Genomic DNA, 14,681 nt, shown 5'->3' with positions numbered 1-14,681 from the left:
CTTCCATTTCTCTTTCTTCGGAGTCCACTAGATGTCCTCTCCCTTGTCTTATGTTCTTATGTGTGCGGGCTCTGTGCTCTCTCCTGTGTTTGGCTCTTTCCTGTCTACTTCTTCTGTCGCTTTTTGTATTGGTGGGTCTGTTAGTCTCCCTTGGGCCTCTTTCTTGCCCCCGAAGCCTGCTGCTTCTTTATCCTTTCCTGTCTTGTGGGTGTCTTATTGTGTGTTTTCTTCTTGTGCGTGTGCTCTCCCTACATGCGTGCTCGCTTCTTCCTTACCTGGTGTTCTGTAGCCCTTGGCTGTTTTTTCTCGACCCTTCTCAGGCCCTTCGCAAAGGCGCTCTCGCTAAGGCGAGCGCCTTTGCCGCTAGCCTTCGCCGCACGCCGAACGGCCACGCACCGTTGGCTCCCTTCCTGTTAAGGGGGAGTCGGGGCGATGACGCTGCTGACGTGGAGGGGGTGGGCGGAGCTTCCTCTCGCCGCTACCCGCTCCTCTCTGCTGCCTCCTTCAAAAAGAAAAAAAAATAAAAACTCTTCCGGCTTCTCTCTCCGGCTGTTTCTCCCCTGCCTCCGCTGCTTCTGCTCCTCTCCTCGCAGCTGCTAAAGTGGTCTTCGCGCCCTGGCTCCCTTCCTGTTAAGGGGGAGTCGGGGCGATGACGCTGCTGACGTGGAGGGGGTGGGCGGAGCTTCCTCTCGCCGCTACCCGCTCCTCTCTGCTGCCTCCTTCAAAAAGAAAAAAAAAGAAAAACTCTTCCGGCTTCTCTCTCCGGCTGTTTCTCCCCTGCCTCCGCTGCTTCTGCTCCTCTCCTCGCGGCTGCTAAAGTGGTCTTCGCGCCCTGGCTCCCTTCCTGTTAAGGGGGAGTCGGGGCGATGACGCTGCTGACGTGGAGGGGGTGGGCGGAGCTTCCTCTCGCCGCTACCCGCTCCTCTCTGCTGCCTCCTTCAAAAAGAAAAAAAAATAAAAACTCTTCCGGCTTCTCTCTCCGGCTGTTTCTCCCCTGCCTCCGCTGCTTCTGCTCCTCTCCTCGCAGCTGCTAAAGTGGTCTTCGCGCCCTGGCTCCCTTCCTGTTAAGGGGGAGTCAGGGCGATGACGCTGCTGACGTGGAGGGGGTGGGCGGAGCTTCCTCTCGCCGCTACCCGCTCCTCTCTGCTGCCTCCTTCAAAAATAAAAAAAAATAAAAACTCTTCCGGCTTCTCTCTCCGGCTGTTTGTCCCCTGCCTCCGCTGCTTCTGCTCCTCTCCTCGCGGCTGCTAAAGTGGTCTTCGCGGCCTGGCTCCCTTCCTGTTAAGGGGGAGTTGGGGCGATGACGCTGCTGACGTGGAGGGGGTGGGCGGAGCTTCCTCTCGCCGCTACCCGCTCCTCTCTGCTGCCTCCTTCAAAAAGAAAAAAAAATAAAAACTCTTCCGGCTTCTCTCTCCGGCTAAAGTGGTCTTCGCGCCCACGTCAGCAGCGTCATCGCCCCGACTCCCCCTTAACAGGAAGGGAGCCAGGGCGCGAAGACCACTTTAGCAGCCGCGAGGAGAGGAGCAGAAGCAGCGGAGGCAGGGGAGAAACAGCCGGAGAGAGAAGCCGGAAGAGTTTTTATTTTTTTTTATTTTTTCAAGTACATTAGTTCAACAAGTTACACAAGCCTCTATAGATCCAATTATTTTGTCTGATCATGGTGGGGTGTGGATTAAAATTAAAATAATTGATCAAGAGGATAAATTTTATAGAAGAAATTCAATTAAAAATTAATGATTATTTGCAAATTAATAATACAGATGATATCTCAATGGAAATATTGTGGGATGATTTTAAGGCAACCATGACATTCGGCATATATTAAAAAACAAATTAAAAATCAATTTTCTAGATTAGAACAAGAAATAAAGATATTGGAATCAAAATTAATTGAAAAATGGGAATATTCTACACCAGTGTTTTTCAACCTTTTTACACCTACGGACTGGCAGAAATAAAATAATTATTCTGTGGATCGGCATTGGTCTGTGGACCGGTGGTTGAAGAACACTGGTCTAAGTTGTGGGCCAGACCCCGCCCATCTCTACCCAATCTCCACCCCAGACTCCGCCCCCATAATAGTACTAATTGCACCTTGCACTGTCCTGTGCCTCATCTGTAAGCCTTCCCTCTGACGTTGCAACGTCAGAGAGAAGGCTTCCGGTTCAGGTGCAGGATGCCCGTAGGAGCCACTGCTCGTGGCTTTGTGCACTGAATCAGTTAGGAAGAGGGAGCTGGATCGAAGATAATGCCGCATCAATCACACCATAGACTGGCAGTTGAAGAACACTGTTTTGTGCCTGATGCACGTGCTGGCCCTGTGGACCGGCAGGAAATTTCTGTGGACCAGCACCGGTCCATGGACCGGTGGTTGAAGAACATTGTTCTACACTACAGGATCTCTTGAAAGCTAAAGGGAAATATAATGAGATTTCTTCTAAATTGATAAGAAAAGATTTTTTTTTTCAACAGGCATTGTATTATGGGAATCCAAATAAGGCGGGAACAATATTGGCAAATTATCTAAAAGCAAAAAAAATGGAAAACAAAACTTGTGGCGATAAAAGATGATAAAGGGAATACTTATTCTCAAATTGGTCCTAACCTAAAACAATTTTCAAAGTTTTATAAAGATCTGTATTCTTCTGAGCTTTATTTAGACAAAGAAAAGGATGGATTAGAATTTTTAAAAAATTTTATATGCTCAGGACCAAAAGTTCCTGAGCATATAAAAGAAAGTTTAGAAAAGCCAATATTAATAAATGAGTTGCAAACAGCATTGAAGTCCCTTAGAGTTGGATCCGCTCCAGGTGGGGATGGTTTTACTGTAGAGTTTTATAAATCATTCCAAATTACCCTATTACCTTATTTGTTAAATTTATATCAGACTCAACTAATTAAAGGTTGTATTACAGGTACCATAGCGGAATCATTAACTATAGTCTTGCCAAAGCCAAATAAAGATCCCACACTGGTTTCAAACTACAGGCCTATTTCCTTAATTAATGTAGATGGAAAACTTTTAGCTAAAACATTGGCTATACGTTTGGCTAAAGCTCTCCCATTTATTATTGGAATTCACCAAACAGGATTCGTTACTCAGAGACATTCTTCTAACAACACTAGGCTGACCTTACATATGTTGAATTTGTCAAAAGCCTTAAATGATCCGGCTTTTTCTGTATCCCTGGAAACAGAGAAGGCCTTTGATCGAGTTGAATGGACCTTCATGTATCAAGCCTTGGAGTGGTTTGATATAGGTTCAGGATTTATACAAATGATTCAAACGTTGTAAAGCTCCCCTGTTGCTAAACTGTGTATTAATAATAATTTTTCAGAAGGTTTTAGGTTGCAAAGAGAGATTAGACAAGGTTGTCCCTTATCTCCTCTGCTTTTTGATATTGTATTAGAACCCTTGTTATTAGCTATTCAGCAAGCAGATGAGATACAGGGTATTCCTTGTAGAGATCAGGGAGTATAAAGTCTCTGCGTATGCAGATGATATACTGCTTTATTTGAGAAATCCTGAGACAACCATTTCTTGCTTACTTGAATTGATTGAGAAATTTTGAAAATTCTCAGGATACAAGATAAATTGCAGTAAATCAGAAATTCTTCCACTCAATCTCCATTGTACAAAAGGTTTGTTTGATTTGTTTCCCTTTCTTTGGAGTAAGGATGGAATAAAGTATTTAGGCATTTGGATTAAAAATACGATGGAAGAAACAATGAAAATAAATGAAAAATCGTTATTACAGAAGGTTACAGAAATGTGTGAGCAATGGAATCCTTTACATCTTTCATGTTGGGGGAGAATCCAAACTATCAAGATGATGATTTTGCGTGTGCTTTGTTATCAGATGGGTATGTTGCCGGTTTATTTTCAAGGGTCCTTTTATAAAAAATTAAATAGCATTCTTATAAAATTTATTTGGCTGGATAAAACTTCTAGAGTGGCATTGGTATCTTTACAAAGGCCAATTTCAGAGGGGGGTAAATTTTCCCAATTTTTATAGGTATTATCAAGCCTATATTTTGCGCCAGGGTATGTATTGGGTCCTCCCAGAGCTCATGGAAAACTTCCAGATTGGTTGTGGCTAGAATGGCAACTCATGTCTCCATTACACCTTTGCCATGTGCTCAGTATCAAAATGCCTAGTTACAGTAAAGACAGCTGATACATAGAAAATATTGCATTATGTAAGTAATTTAACAACTATTCCAATTCACAAATCTACAAATCAATCTATATGGCTGAACTCCAAGATTCAAATTGGCGGAGAAAGGCTCGCCTGGAAGTATTGGATGATACCAGGAATACTAACTAAACTAAACTAAACCTTAAGTTTATATCCACATCATCTCCACGGATGTTTTGGAGCTCGGCACAGTTTACAAGAACTTAAAATATAGGAAGAGAAGGAAAAAAAAAGGTTTACATGAACTTATATATAGAAGAGAAGAGTAAGGGGGGATAGAATTACATTTTAGTGAAAAGCCAGGTTTTCAGTTGCTTGCGGAATAATTGGAGGGAGCCTAAGTTCTGCAGCGGGGTAGTAAGGTCGTTCCAAAGACCTGTGATTCTGATGAGAAGGGATTTTCCCAGTTTGCCTGCATAGCGAATACCGTGTAGAGAGGGGAAGGATAATTTATACCTTTGGGTCTGGTAGATTCAGGACTCGAGGAGTTATAAGATAGTGGGATTAAGGGAGGAAGGATGCTATGAATGATCTTAAAAGCCAGGCAGGAGCATTTGAAATGGATTCTGGAAATCACTGGGAGCCAGTGAAGTTTGGCTAGGAGTGGGGAGACATGGCAGACTTGCGTTTTGCAAAGATCAACTCCAGTGCGACTTGTATCAGTTAGAGCAATGGCAGATGAAGTTCAACGTGGAGAAATGCAAAGTAATGCATTTAGGTAGTAAGAATAAGGAACACGAGTATAGAATGTCAGGCGCAACTCTGGGTAAGAGCGAACAAGAAAAGGACCTGGGTGTACTGATAGATAGGACCCTGAAGCCATCGGCACAATGCGTGGCAGCGGCAAAGAAAGCAAACAAAATGTTAAGCATGATAAAGAAAGGAATCACGAATAGATCGAAGAAAGTCATAATGTCGCTTTATAGAGACCACACTTGGAATACTGTGTCCAACATTGGTCTCCCAACCTAAAGAAGAATATAAAACTGCTGGAGAGGGTGCAGAGACGAGCAACGAAGCTAATAAGAGGTATGGAGAACTTGGAATATGAGGAACGACTCAAGAAACTGGGACTGTTGTCCCTTGAGAAGAGGAGGCTGAGAGGGGACATGATCGAGACGTTCAAAATACTGAAAGGCATCAATAAAATAGAGCAGGAAAATAAATTATTTACATTGTCTAACGTGACACGGACAAGAGGACATGGTTTGAAGCTAAGGGGGGACAAGTCCAGGACAAATATCAGGAAGTTCTGCTTCACGCAGCGAGTAGTAGACGCCTGGAATGCTCTCCCAAAAGAGGTTATTAAGGAATCCACTGTGCTAGGATTCAAAGGCAAATTAGATGCACATCTCCTTACGAGAGGCATAGAGGGATATGGGTGACTAAAACTACATCAGGTGTATACCTGACTGGGCCTCCGCGTGTGCGGATCGCCAGACTCGATGGACCATGGGTCCGATCCGGAGATGGCAGTTCTTATGTTCTTAATTTTTCACATTTGATCATAATGAGCTATTACCCATCAGTGACAGCTGAACCGGTCTAGAGAGTCTAAAAGAAAGAAAATTAGCAGGTAAGAATCTAATTTCTCAATTTCATATACACAGAACACAGATCCTCACGCAGTATAAAATAACTAACCATAAATTAAAAATAGAAATATGTAAACAAATATTAAACTGAACCCCCAACAAGCCACAATACGACACCAATGCATGCTGAAAAATGCATGCATGATGCATGCTGAAAAATTTAAAGAAAGCAGAAGTAAACTAATTTGGAACATGAAGATGTTACTAGCCAGACTTTACGGTAAATATCCTGCAAACAATGGGATGGTTGGATAGGCTGGAGTGAGTTTGGATGACAACTTCAGCAATTGGAACCTAGGACAATATCAGACTTTACAGTCTACGGCCCAGAAATATCAAAGAAGAGACAAGTTAATTTAATCATGTATTTTTTAATGGGTATAATTTAAGTGCAGACTGGATGGACCGTTCAAGTCTATATCTGCCGTCATTTACTATGTTACTATGTTATATTATACTATAAATTAACACCAAAATTTGAATAATATGATGAAACTATTTTACTGGACTAAATATATTTTTCAATTAGGTTTCAGAAGCCACAACCTCTTTCCTCAGGTCAGGTCAGTATACAGATCTTATGATATCCTGTTCTGACATAAGGAAGGAGGGTTTGGTCTCCAAACATTGGCCACAAATGTATTAAAATTAGTCCAATAAAGAGATATCGCCTTATTTCCATTTTCATTATCTTTACGTAAGAACATAAGAATAGCCTTACGGGCTCAGACCATCCTCTCAATGGCCATTCCAGGTCACCAGTACCTGGCAAAAACCCAATCCAGGGCAACATTTATTAACATAGATACCACACTACTTTATTCTAAACAAAAAATAAAATTGTTTTTGTTCTACCTTTGTTGTTTTCCCAATTACTTTTCCTAATTGTGTAGACTCCAGTATCTGGTTTCTGTTTTCCTTGTCTTTCTCTTAACTCTTGCCATGATTTCTTGTCAATTTCTTCTTTTTTTTCTCCTTTTTCACTCAAGGATCTAATTAAACTTCATGATCAATCTGTCAATAATTCTATTATCGAATATCTCCATCTCAAAATTAATTCTTCCAATAAAACCGATCTTCTCTTATTATATATTCCTCCTCCGATAGACATCTCAAAACTATCGTTATTTCATAACTTACTCTTTGAATTCTGTTCAACTGCTAATTCTCCAATTATTTTGGGTGATTTTAATATTCATTTCGACAATCTTAATAACTCACACACCATAGATACCATTAAACTTCTTAAAGACCTAGATCTGAAAACTTTGATACATGAACCGACTCACATAGCTCAACATATACTTGACATGATTTTGATCCCCGCTTCCCAATCATTCTCACATTCTATCCCGAATATTATCCCAGTTCCTTGGTCTGATCATAAACTGATCTCGATAAACCTTTATTCCACCCAGCAATTGATATCTAACCATTCCCCTAAAACCAAAACTATCTCATATAGGGATTTTTCTCAACTTGAAAGTTCAGATATTTCACCTATCTTTAGCCCTCTTATCACCATTCCAATATTCGAATCCACAGACGATCATCTTCGTTATTGGAACACAAATTTAGAATCCCTATTAAATAATACAATTCCATTAATCTCCAAAACTATACTCAATAGAAAACTAAAAAATCCATGGTATTCTCAAAAACTATCCCTAATAAAAACTCAACTTCGTGCAAAAGAAAGAAAATGGCGCTCTTCCAAATCTCCCACTGATCTTCAAAAATTCAAAGAAACTTCTCTCTATTACAAACGTGAAATTATTCTGGCAAAAAAATTCTATTATAATAACAAAATTCAAAAAGCCAATAATACTGCCGTTCTTTTCAACATCTTAAAATCGGTAAATCCGGAAAAAAATAAAAGACATACTTCTAACCAAAAGTCAAAATTAACAGCACAGGAACTTGCAGATTTTTTCTGCAAAAAGATAACTTTAATAAAACAAAAACTTTCAAATAATAATTCAACCTCATCAGGATTAGAAAACTCAACCACAAACAATTTAATTCCAACAGCCAAATGCACATTCTTTAAAACCCCAACTTTAAATGATATCGAAAGACATCTCAAGTCAATTAATTTAAAAGGTTCCCCTACAGAAATTATCCCGCCGTTATATCTAAAAAAATTCCTTCCTTACTTTGGCCCTTTCATTCTATCACTTATACATCATAGTTTTTCCTCAGCTACCGTCCCTACTGCCTGGAAAACTTCTATAGTCACACCAATAATTAAAAATTTCAAATCCAGCCATGATGATCCAATCAATTATCGTCCTATTTCTAATCTACCATTCTTAATGAAACTAACTGAAAAATTTGTTTTTGAACAATTGTCGGAATTCATCGAATCATCGAATGCGTTACACCCGAATCAAACCGGTTTCCGAAAATATCATAGCACTGAATATTCTATGATAGGTCTCGTTACGAACATACATTACTTTCTCGACCATCACAAATCGGTAGCACTCTTTTCTTTAGACCTTTCTGCAGCTTTCGATACGGTAGATCATGAACTACTTCTTAATCGACTGCACTCATTAGGAATAGAAGGCCAAGTCCTAAAATGGCTAACATCTTACTTAACAGACCGTACTTCAAGAGTAAAATTTAACGAAACCTATTCTGAAAACTTTTCTACAGCATTAGGCGTCCCACAAGGTTCTATACTATCTCCTCTTCTATTTAACATTTTCCTATCCCCGCTTATCACAATTTCACAGTCATTAGGTTTCACATCATTTTCATACGCTGATGATATTCAACTCATGCATCCTCTTAACCCAGAAAATACAGAAGAAATAAAAATAATTAATGATAAATTAGAACTAATAAAAAACTGGTTAAATAATAACAAATTGGTTTTAAACGCCCAAAAAACCAAAACAATGCTTTTCACTTGGAAAGGAGACATAGTACAAAAACTTCCATTTATTCTCGACAATACGCCTATAGAAACGGTTTCTAAGCTTAAAATTCTTGGTGTAACAATTGATGCTGATCTCTCATTTCATAATCATATTAGCGAATTAGTTAAAACATGTTTTTATAGACTACGGCTTTTACGTTCCATTTCAACTTTTCTAGACTCTAAATCTCTCAATATATTAGTTCATTCTCTTATAATTTCTAAATTGGATTACTGCAATTCTCTTCTAATTAACATAACACAAAAAGAAAATAGACGTCTCCAAATCATCCAAAACACATCAATCAAGTTAATTCATAACGCAAAAAAATTCGACCATGTCACTCCTTTACTTATTAAATCACACTGGCTTCCCATAACTCATAGAATAACCTTTAAAATTCTGTTTTTGGTGTACAAAACATTATGCTTCAATGAACCCCAATTTATAGCAAAAATGATCATCCCTCACAGACCTTCTCGATCCTTAAGATCCTCTTCTTCACAACTGCTTTCAATCCCTTCGCTTAGAATAATAGGCACACGACGCAATGATATGTTCTCTGTTAAAGCCCCTGCATTGTGGAACTCTCTTCCAAATTTTATTAAAAATGAAAAAGACCTTGCCTCTTTTAAGAAAATTTTAAAGACTTATTTATTTCAAGATGCTTTCGATGCATAAAAATTAATACTTCAGGTTTCCATATTCTTCTTCTTTTTAAAACCCGTTACTACCCAATGTTTTTTCCCATTGATGTTAAATTCTTAACTTAAAATTGTAACTTTCCACCTTCTATCCCACCTCTCATGTTTGTCCAATGTTATGTATAATTTGTTGAAAATTTTTTGTTACTTTAATTGTATAACCACACTCTGATGGTTTTTATATTGTTAATCGCTTAGATATTGTTATAAGCGATCCATCAAATGAATATTAAACTTAAACTTAAACTTAATTTAATTCTTTCCTACTATACAGTTTACAATTTCCTTTTTTTTTTTTTTTTACCGATTCTAACTACACTTACCATCTTTTCCTCACTCTGGCTCTTCTAGTTCACTTCCTCTTATTTCCCAGTCACTAACCCTATCCTCTTTCTTTCCCACATCCGGTATTTGACACTCTCCCACTTCAATCCAGCATCTGCTTCTCCTTTCTTTTCCATTCAGTGTCTTATCCCTCTCCTCTTTCTTACTCTTCTACCCGGAATCTGCTCCCTCTCTCTTTCTCTCCATTTTACCCAGCATCTGCTTCCACTATCCCCTTCTTCTATCCAGTGCTTGCCTCCTCTATCCCCTCCACATCCAGCATCTACATCCCCTATCTCCCCTCCATATCCAGCATCTACCTTCTTTCCCCCTTCTATCCAATGTTTGTCTCCTCTCTTTGAACCCCCACCTCCAGCATTTATTTCCTCTCTTCCCCCTTCTATTGAACATCTACCCCTCTCTCTCTCTTTCACATTTCTCCTCCATATAAGAACATAAGAATAGCCTTACTAGGTCAGACCAATAGCCCATCAAGCCCAGTAGCCTGTTTTCACGGTGGCCAATTCAAGTCCCTAGAACCTGGCCAAAACCCAAACAGCAACAACATTCCATGCTACCGATACAGGGCAAGCAGTGGCTTCCCCCACTCTTACCATAATCTCTGGCAACGTGAAAAAATATTTTCTCCTATTGATTTTAAAATTATTTCCCTTTAACTTCATCGAGTATCCCCCAGTCTTTGTAATTTTTGACAAAGTGAAGAAGCGATCCACTTGTACCCATTCTACTCCACTCAGGATTTTGTAGACTTCAATCATATCTCCCCTCAGTCATCTCTTTTTCAAGCTGAAGAGCCCTTCCTCATGCAATAGGAGCTCCATCCCCTTTATCATCCTAGTCGCTCTTCTTTGAACCTTTTCTGTCTGTCTTTCTCAACCCTCATCCAGCGTCTGTCCTTCCTCTCCCCTCTACATTCAGAATTTGCCCCCTATCTTCCCCTCTCCCACATCTAGCATCTACTCCCCCTTATCCAGCATCTACCCCTTTCTGAAATGAGAAAAACAAACAAACCGCAGAGCCGCAGTGTTCCTCCTCACGGCTTCCTGCTCTGCCCTGGAACTTGAAGTAATGTCAACGGTGGGCGAGACCAGTAGCTGCAAGGAGAAACAATGTGGCCCTGTAGTTTGTTTGATTTTGTGTTCAGCAGTAGCATGGACATTGTTGCAACAGCAGCTTTTTGATGGTGTGGTTATTTTATAACATAGATGTTTCTTTGTAAAATGACTGTTCATGCATGAATGTCCATTTTTCATGTATCACAGAGCAGACTGTGTGTCAACAGATCCTGTTTGACAGTAGTTGAGAAATGGGCCTCCATCTGCGTTGTACAGTCTTAGGCTTCCTCTCTAAAATGCCATTTTTTGTGTCCTTCACAGATCAGTTATGGAGCAATGGATCCCATCTTCAGTGACCGGATTCTCTTTCCATCCTTTTTCCGAATGGTCCCTAATGAGCGCTCTCAGTATGACGCTATTATACAGTTACTCCGGCACTTTGGATGGACCTGGGTTGGGATCCTGACATCGGCTGATTATCAAGGACAATCAGCTGGTGAAGAACTTAAGTGGACAATTATTCAGAGCGGAGGTTGTGTTGAGTTTTTAGCAATGTTACCAATGATTGGGATTGATCAAACTATACCGGAGGTTGTTCACCTGATTCACAGTTCCACCTGCAGCGTGATAGTCCTCTACAGTAGTATGGTCTATCTGCTCCAGCAGTTCATGTTCAAAGTATGGAGAAAACATGAAATACCTCCGAAGGTGTGGATTCTGTCAGCAACTCTGCCAATTATTACAGATTTCGATATAGGAAAAGCTTTCCAGATCTTAAATAGCTCGATAGCATTTTCTATCCCAAAAGGTGAAATTCCTGGATTCAAGGATTTCCTTTATCGTGTGAACCCAACCATGTTTCCAAATGATGTTTTACTGAAATTAATTTGGCAGGGAAAATTCAGATGTAGGCTGCCAGGCACAAAGATTTTGAGATTTTGGCCAGATTTTGATAGGTTGCCTAATTGTACTGGGACTGAGACGCTACGAAGCCTGGATTCTTCTCTGTATGATGTCTATAATTTCAGGTTCTCTTACAATATTTATAAAGCAGTCTATGCCCTGGCACATGCTTTACATCAAATGTACACGGCAGAGCCCTTACAAGGACCGATTACTGACAGAGAGAGTCTGCGGCAGAGATTCCAGCCATGGCAGGTAAAATGACACCAGATGTTATAAGCAGGAGGTGTGAGCGAGGCAAAAACACATAGCCACCTGCTTATATAGAAAACAAAGACACACACAAACAGCCAACCAAGCACAAAGTGATACTGAATATAGGGTTACCATATTTGTGAAGTCAACAAAGAGGTCACATGACTCCGCCCCAGAACTCCTTTCCACTAGTCTCACCCTTCCCAACACCCCACCTTTCACCAGTTTTGCCCCTGCCCCGCCCCATTTTTCATCCATTTCCTTAGTCACCTTCTCATCTTCTGTACCCTTTCAGTGCTTTTCTCTTTCTCTCCCTCCACAGGTACATTTCTCTACTTAACCCCTCAAGGATTCTTCTCCCTCCATCCCCCATGGGTGTTTTCTCTCCCTCGTTTTCTCTTTCCACAACCCCCTCTCTTGTGAGTTCTTTTCTCTCTCTTTCTCCCCAACTCCCCTCCCATGGGTACTTTTCTCTCTGCGATAGACTTGAGTTGCCTTTGCGTCTCCCTGCAAAAGCCAGGCAAGTGCAGCCACTGCACAAGCTTCAGGCCCACAAGCCTTCCTCTCCCAAAGTCAATTCTGATGTCAGAGATGAAGTTCCAGGCCAGCCAATCGCTGCCTGGCTGGCCCGGAACTTCCTCTCTGATGTCAGAATTGATATCGGGTGGGGGGAGGCTTGTGGGCCAGGCCCTTGTGCAGTGTGTATACGGGCCTGGCTTTTGCGGTGTCTGGGAAGCAGGGAGAAATCAGCGGCAATGGCTTGGGAGTGGCAGGGAGAGAGAAAGAGATAGAAAGGAAGGGGGGCAGGGAGAGAAAGAGAGGGGAGGAGGGGGCAGGGAGAGAGGAAGAAAAAGTTGGGGGAGAGAATGGAGTGTGTCAGGTGGCAGGCAAGGAGAGAGGAAGAAAAAGTTGGACTCATGGAGGGACAGAGAGAGATATTGGTTTGGGAATGGAATGAGGTCTGGAGGAGAGGAAGCATGCAGGACAAAAGAAAGAAAGAAAGAAAGATTAGATGCACAGTCAGAAGGAAGTGCAACCAGAGACTCATGAAATCACCAGACAGCAAAGGTAAGAAAAATGATTTTATTTTCAATTTAGTGATCAAAATGTATCCTTTTTGAGAATTTATATTTGCTGTCTATATTTTGCACTATGGCCCCCTTTTACTAAACTGCAATAGCAGTTTTTAGCGCAGGGATCCTATGAGTGTCAAGTGCAGCACAGGGCATTCAGCGCAGCTCCCTGCACTATAAACCGCTATCGCAGTTTAGTAAAAGGGGAGGGGGTATATTTGTCTCTTTTTGTATAGTTGTTACTGAGGTGACATTGCATATTTTAAAGTCATCTGCCTTGACCTCTTTGAAAAAAACCTGAATATAAATAACATTTTCTCTGCGTACAGTGTGCTTTGTGGGTTTTTTTTTTATTTTATTGTTGGTAGATCATTTAGACTTGGTCATTTTAAAAGTAGCTCGCAAGCCAAAGAAATGTGGGCACCCCTGGTCTATTGTATGTTAAAATGTACAGTGCTGCATATGCCTTTCAGCGCTATAGAAATAATAAACAGTAGTAGTACTAGATGCATTTGCCTCATTGAAATGAAAAGTGTGGAAAAACTTGCATGGCTCCACATCATGCTCTTCTTGGTTGGGCTGAGAACTTCCCAGCGGCCCCTCGTAACCGCCACAGACTCACGCCATATAAAGTCATCAGGATACAGACTATTGTTTATCCCACCTTTTTTTGTTGCGACTATTTTTTTACATTGGTATCTTTGTTCCCCACCCTTTTTTTCTGTACCTCTCAATTCTAGCACAAAGTGGGTTTGTGCCATTATTCTATAAGAATGTGGGCTGTAAGATGCACCTAAAATGCAGGAAGGGGTGCTGCCCTGAAATACGAAGAACTATCTCTTAATGCATTGATGCTCTGAAAACCAAACACACAAGATTGAATTGAATATGGACATTTGTATTTTGCTTTTCCTTTGACGGTTCAAGGCAGATTTCTGAAATTCAAAGCCAGTAGTATCAATATAGGGAAACCAAGCCATTGTGACAGTAACAAGGAGGGAAGGGTTAAAGCTACAACCTCAATATGCTGAGGTTGTGGGTTCAAATCCATGCTGACCCTATGCAAGTCCCTTAATCCTCCCCGTGCCCCAGGTCCATTAGATAGATTGAGAGTCCATTGGGTCAGACAGAGAAAAATGAATGTCTACCTGAATAAATTCAAGTAAACCGTTCTGAACACACTGGGGAGAACAGTATAGAAAATTGAATAAATATGGCAAATATGCATCAACTAGTCTTTAAGACCGTTACATTAACGGGTGCTAGAATAGATGTGTGTCTTTGTCTTTCTTTTTTTTTTTCTCTCCTTGGCTGCTTTCTGTCTGTCTTTCTTTCTGTCTCTTTTTCCCCCCCTGTCCATCAGTAGCCCTTCTCCCTTCATTTTACCTACCCTGTCCAGCAGCACCTCTTCCCTGCTCCCCCTGTCCAGAAGCAGCCCTTCTCCCTTCCTTTTACCTTCCCCCCTGTCCAGCAGTACACCTTCACTGCTCCCCATGTCCAACAGCAGTCCTTCTCCCTTCGTTTTACCTTCTCCCTGCCCAGCACCTGTTCCCTGCTCCCCCCTGTCCAGCAGTGGGCCTCCCTTCCTGTTACCTCCCCCCTGCCCAGAAGCACCTCTTCCCTGC

General features: G+C 41.1%; 1 protein-coding gene across 1 annotated transcript in view; it reads left to right on the top strand.

Annotated features, from left to right (window-relative positions):
* Positions 1-14,681, top strand: part of LOC117368588 (vomeronasal type-2 receptor 26-like) — a 40,675-nt gene that overhangs the window by 17,733 nt on the left and 8,261 nt on the right. Inside the window, exon 3 of the mRNA XM_033962318.1 lies at positions 11,147-11,983. Within this exon, the coding sequence (XP_033818209.1) occupies positions 11,147-11,983 (837 nt within the window). The remainder of the gene's footprint in view (positions 1-11,146; positions 11,984-14,681) is intronic.

This window comes from Geotrypetes seraphini, chromosome 10 (assembly GCF_902459505.1).
Source record: "Geotrypetes seraphini chromosome 10, aGeoSer1.1, whole genome shotgun sequence".
Taxonomy (NCBI): domain Eukaryota; kingdom Metazoa; phylum Chordata; class Amphibia; order Gymnophiona; family Dermophiidae; genus Geotrypetes; species Geotrypetes seraphini.
This window is presented reverse-complemented; position numbering and strand designations above follow the sequence as displayed.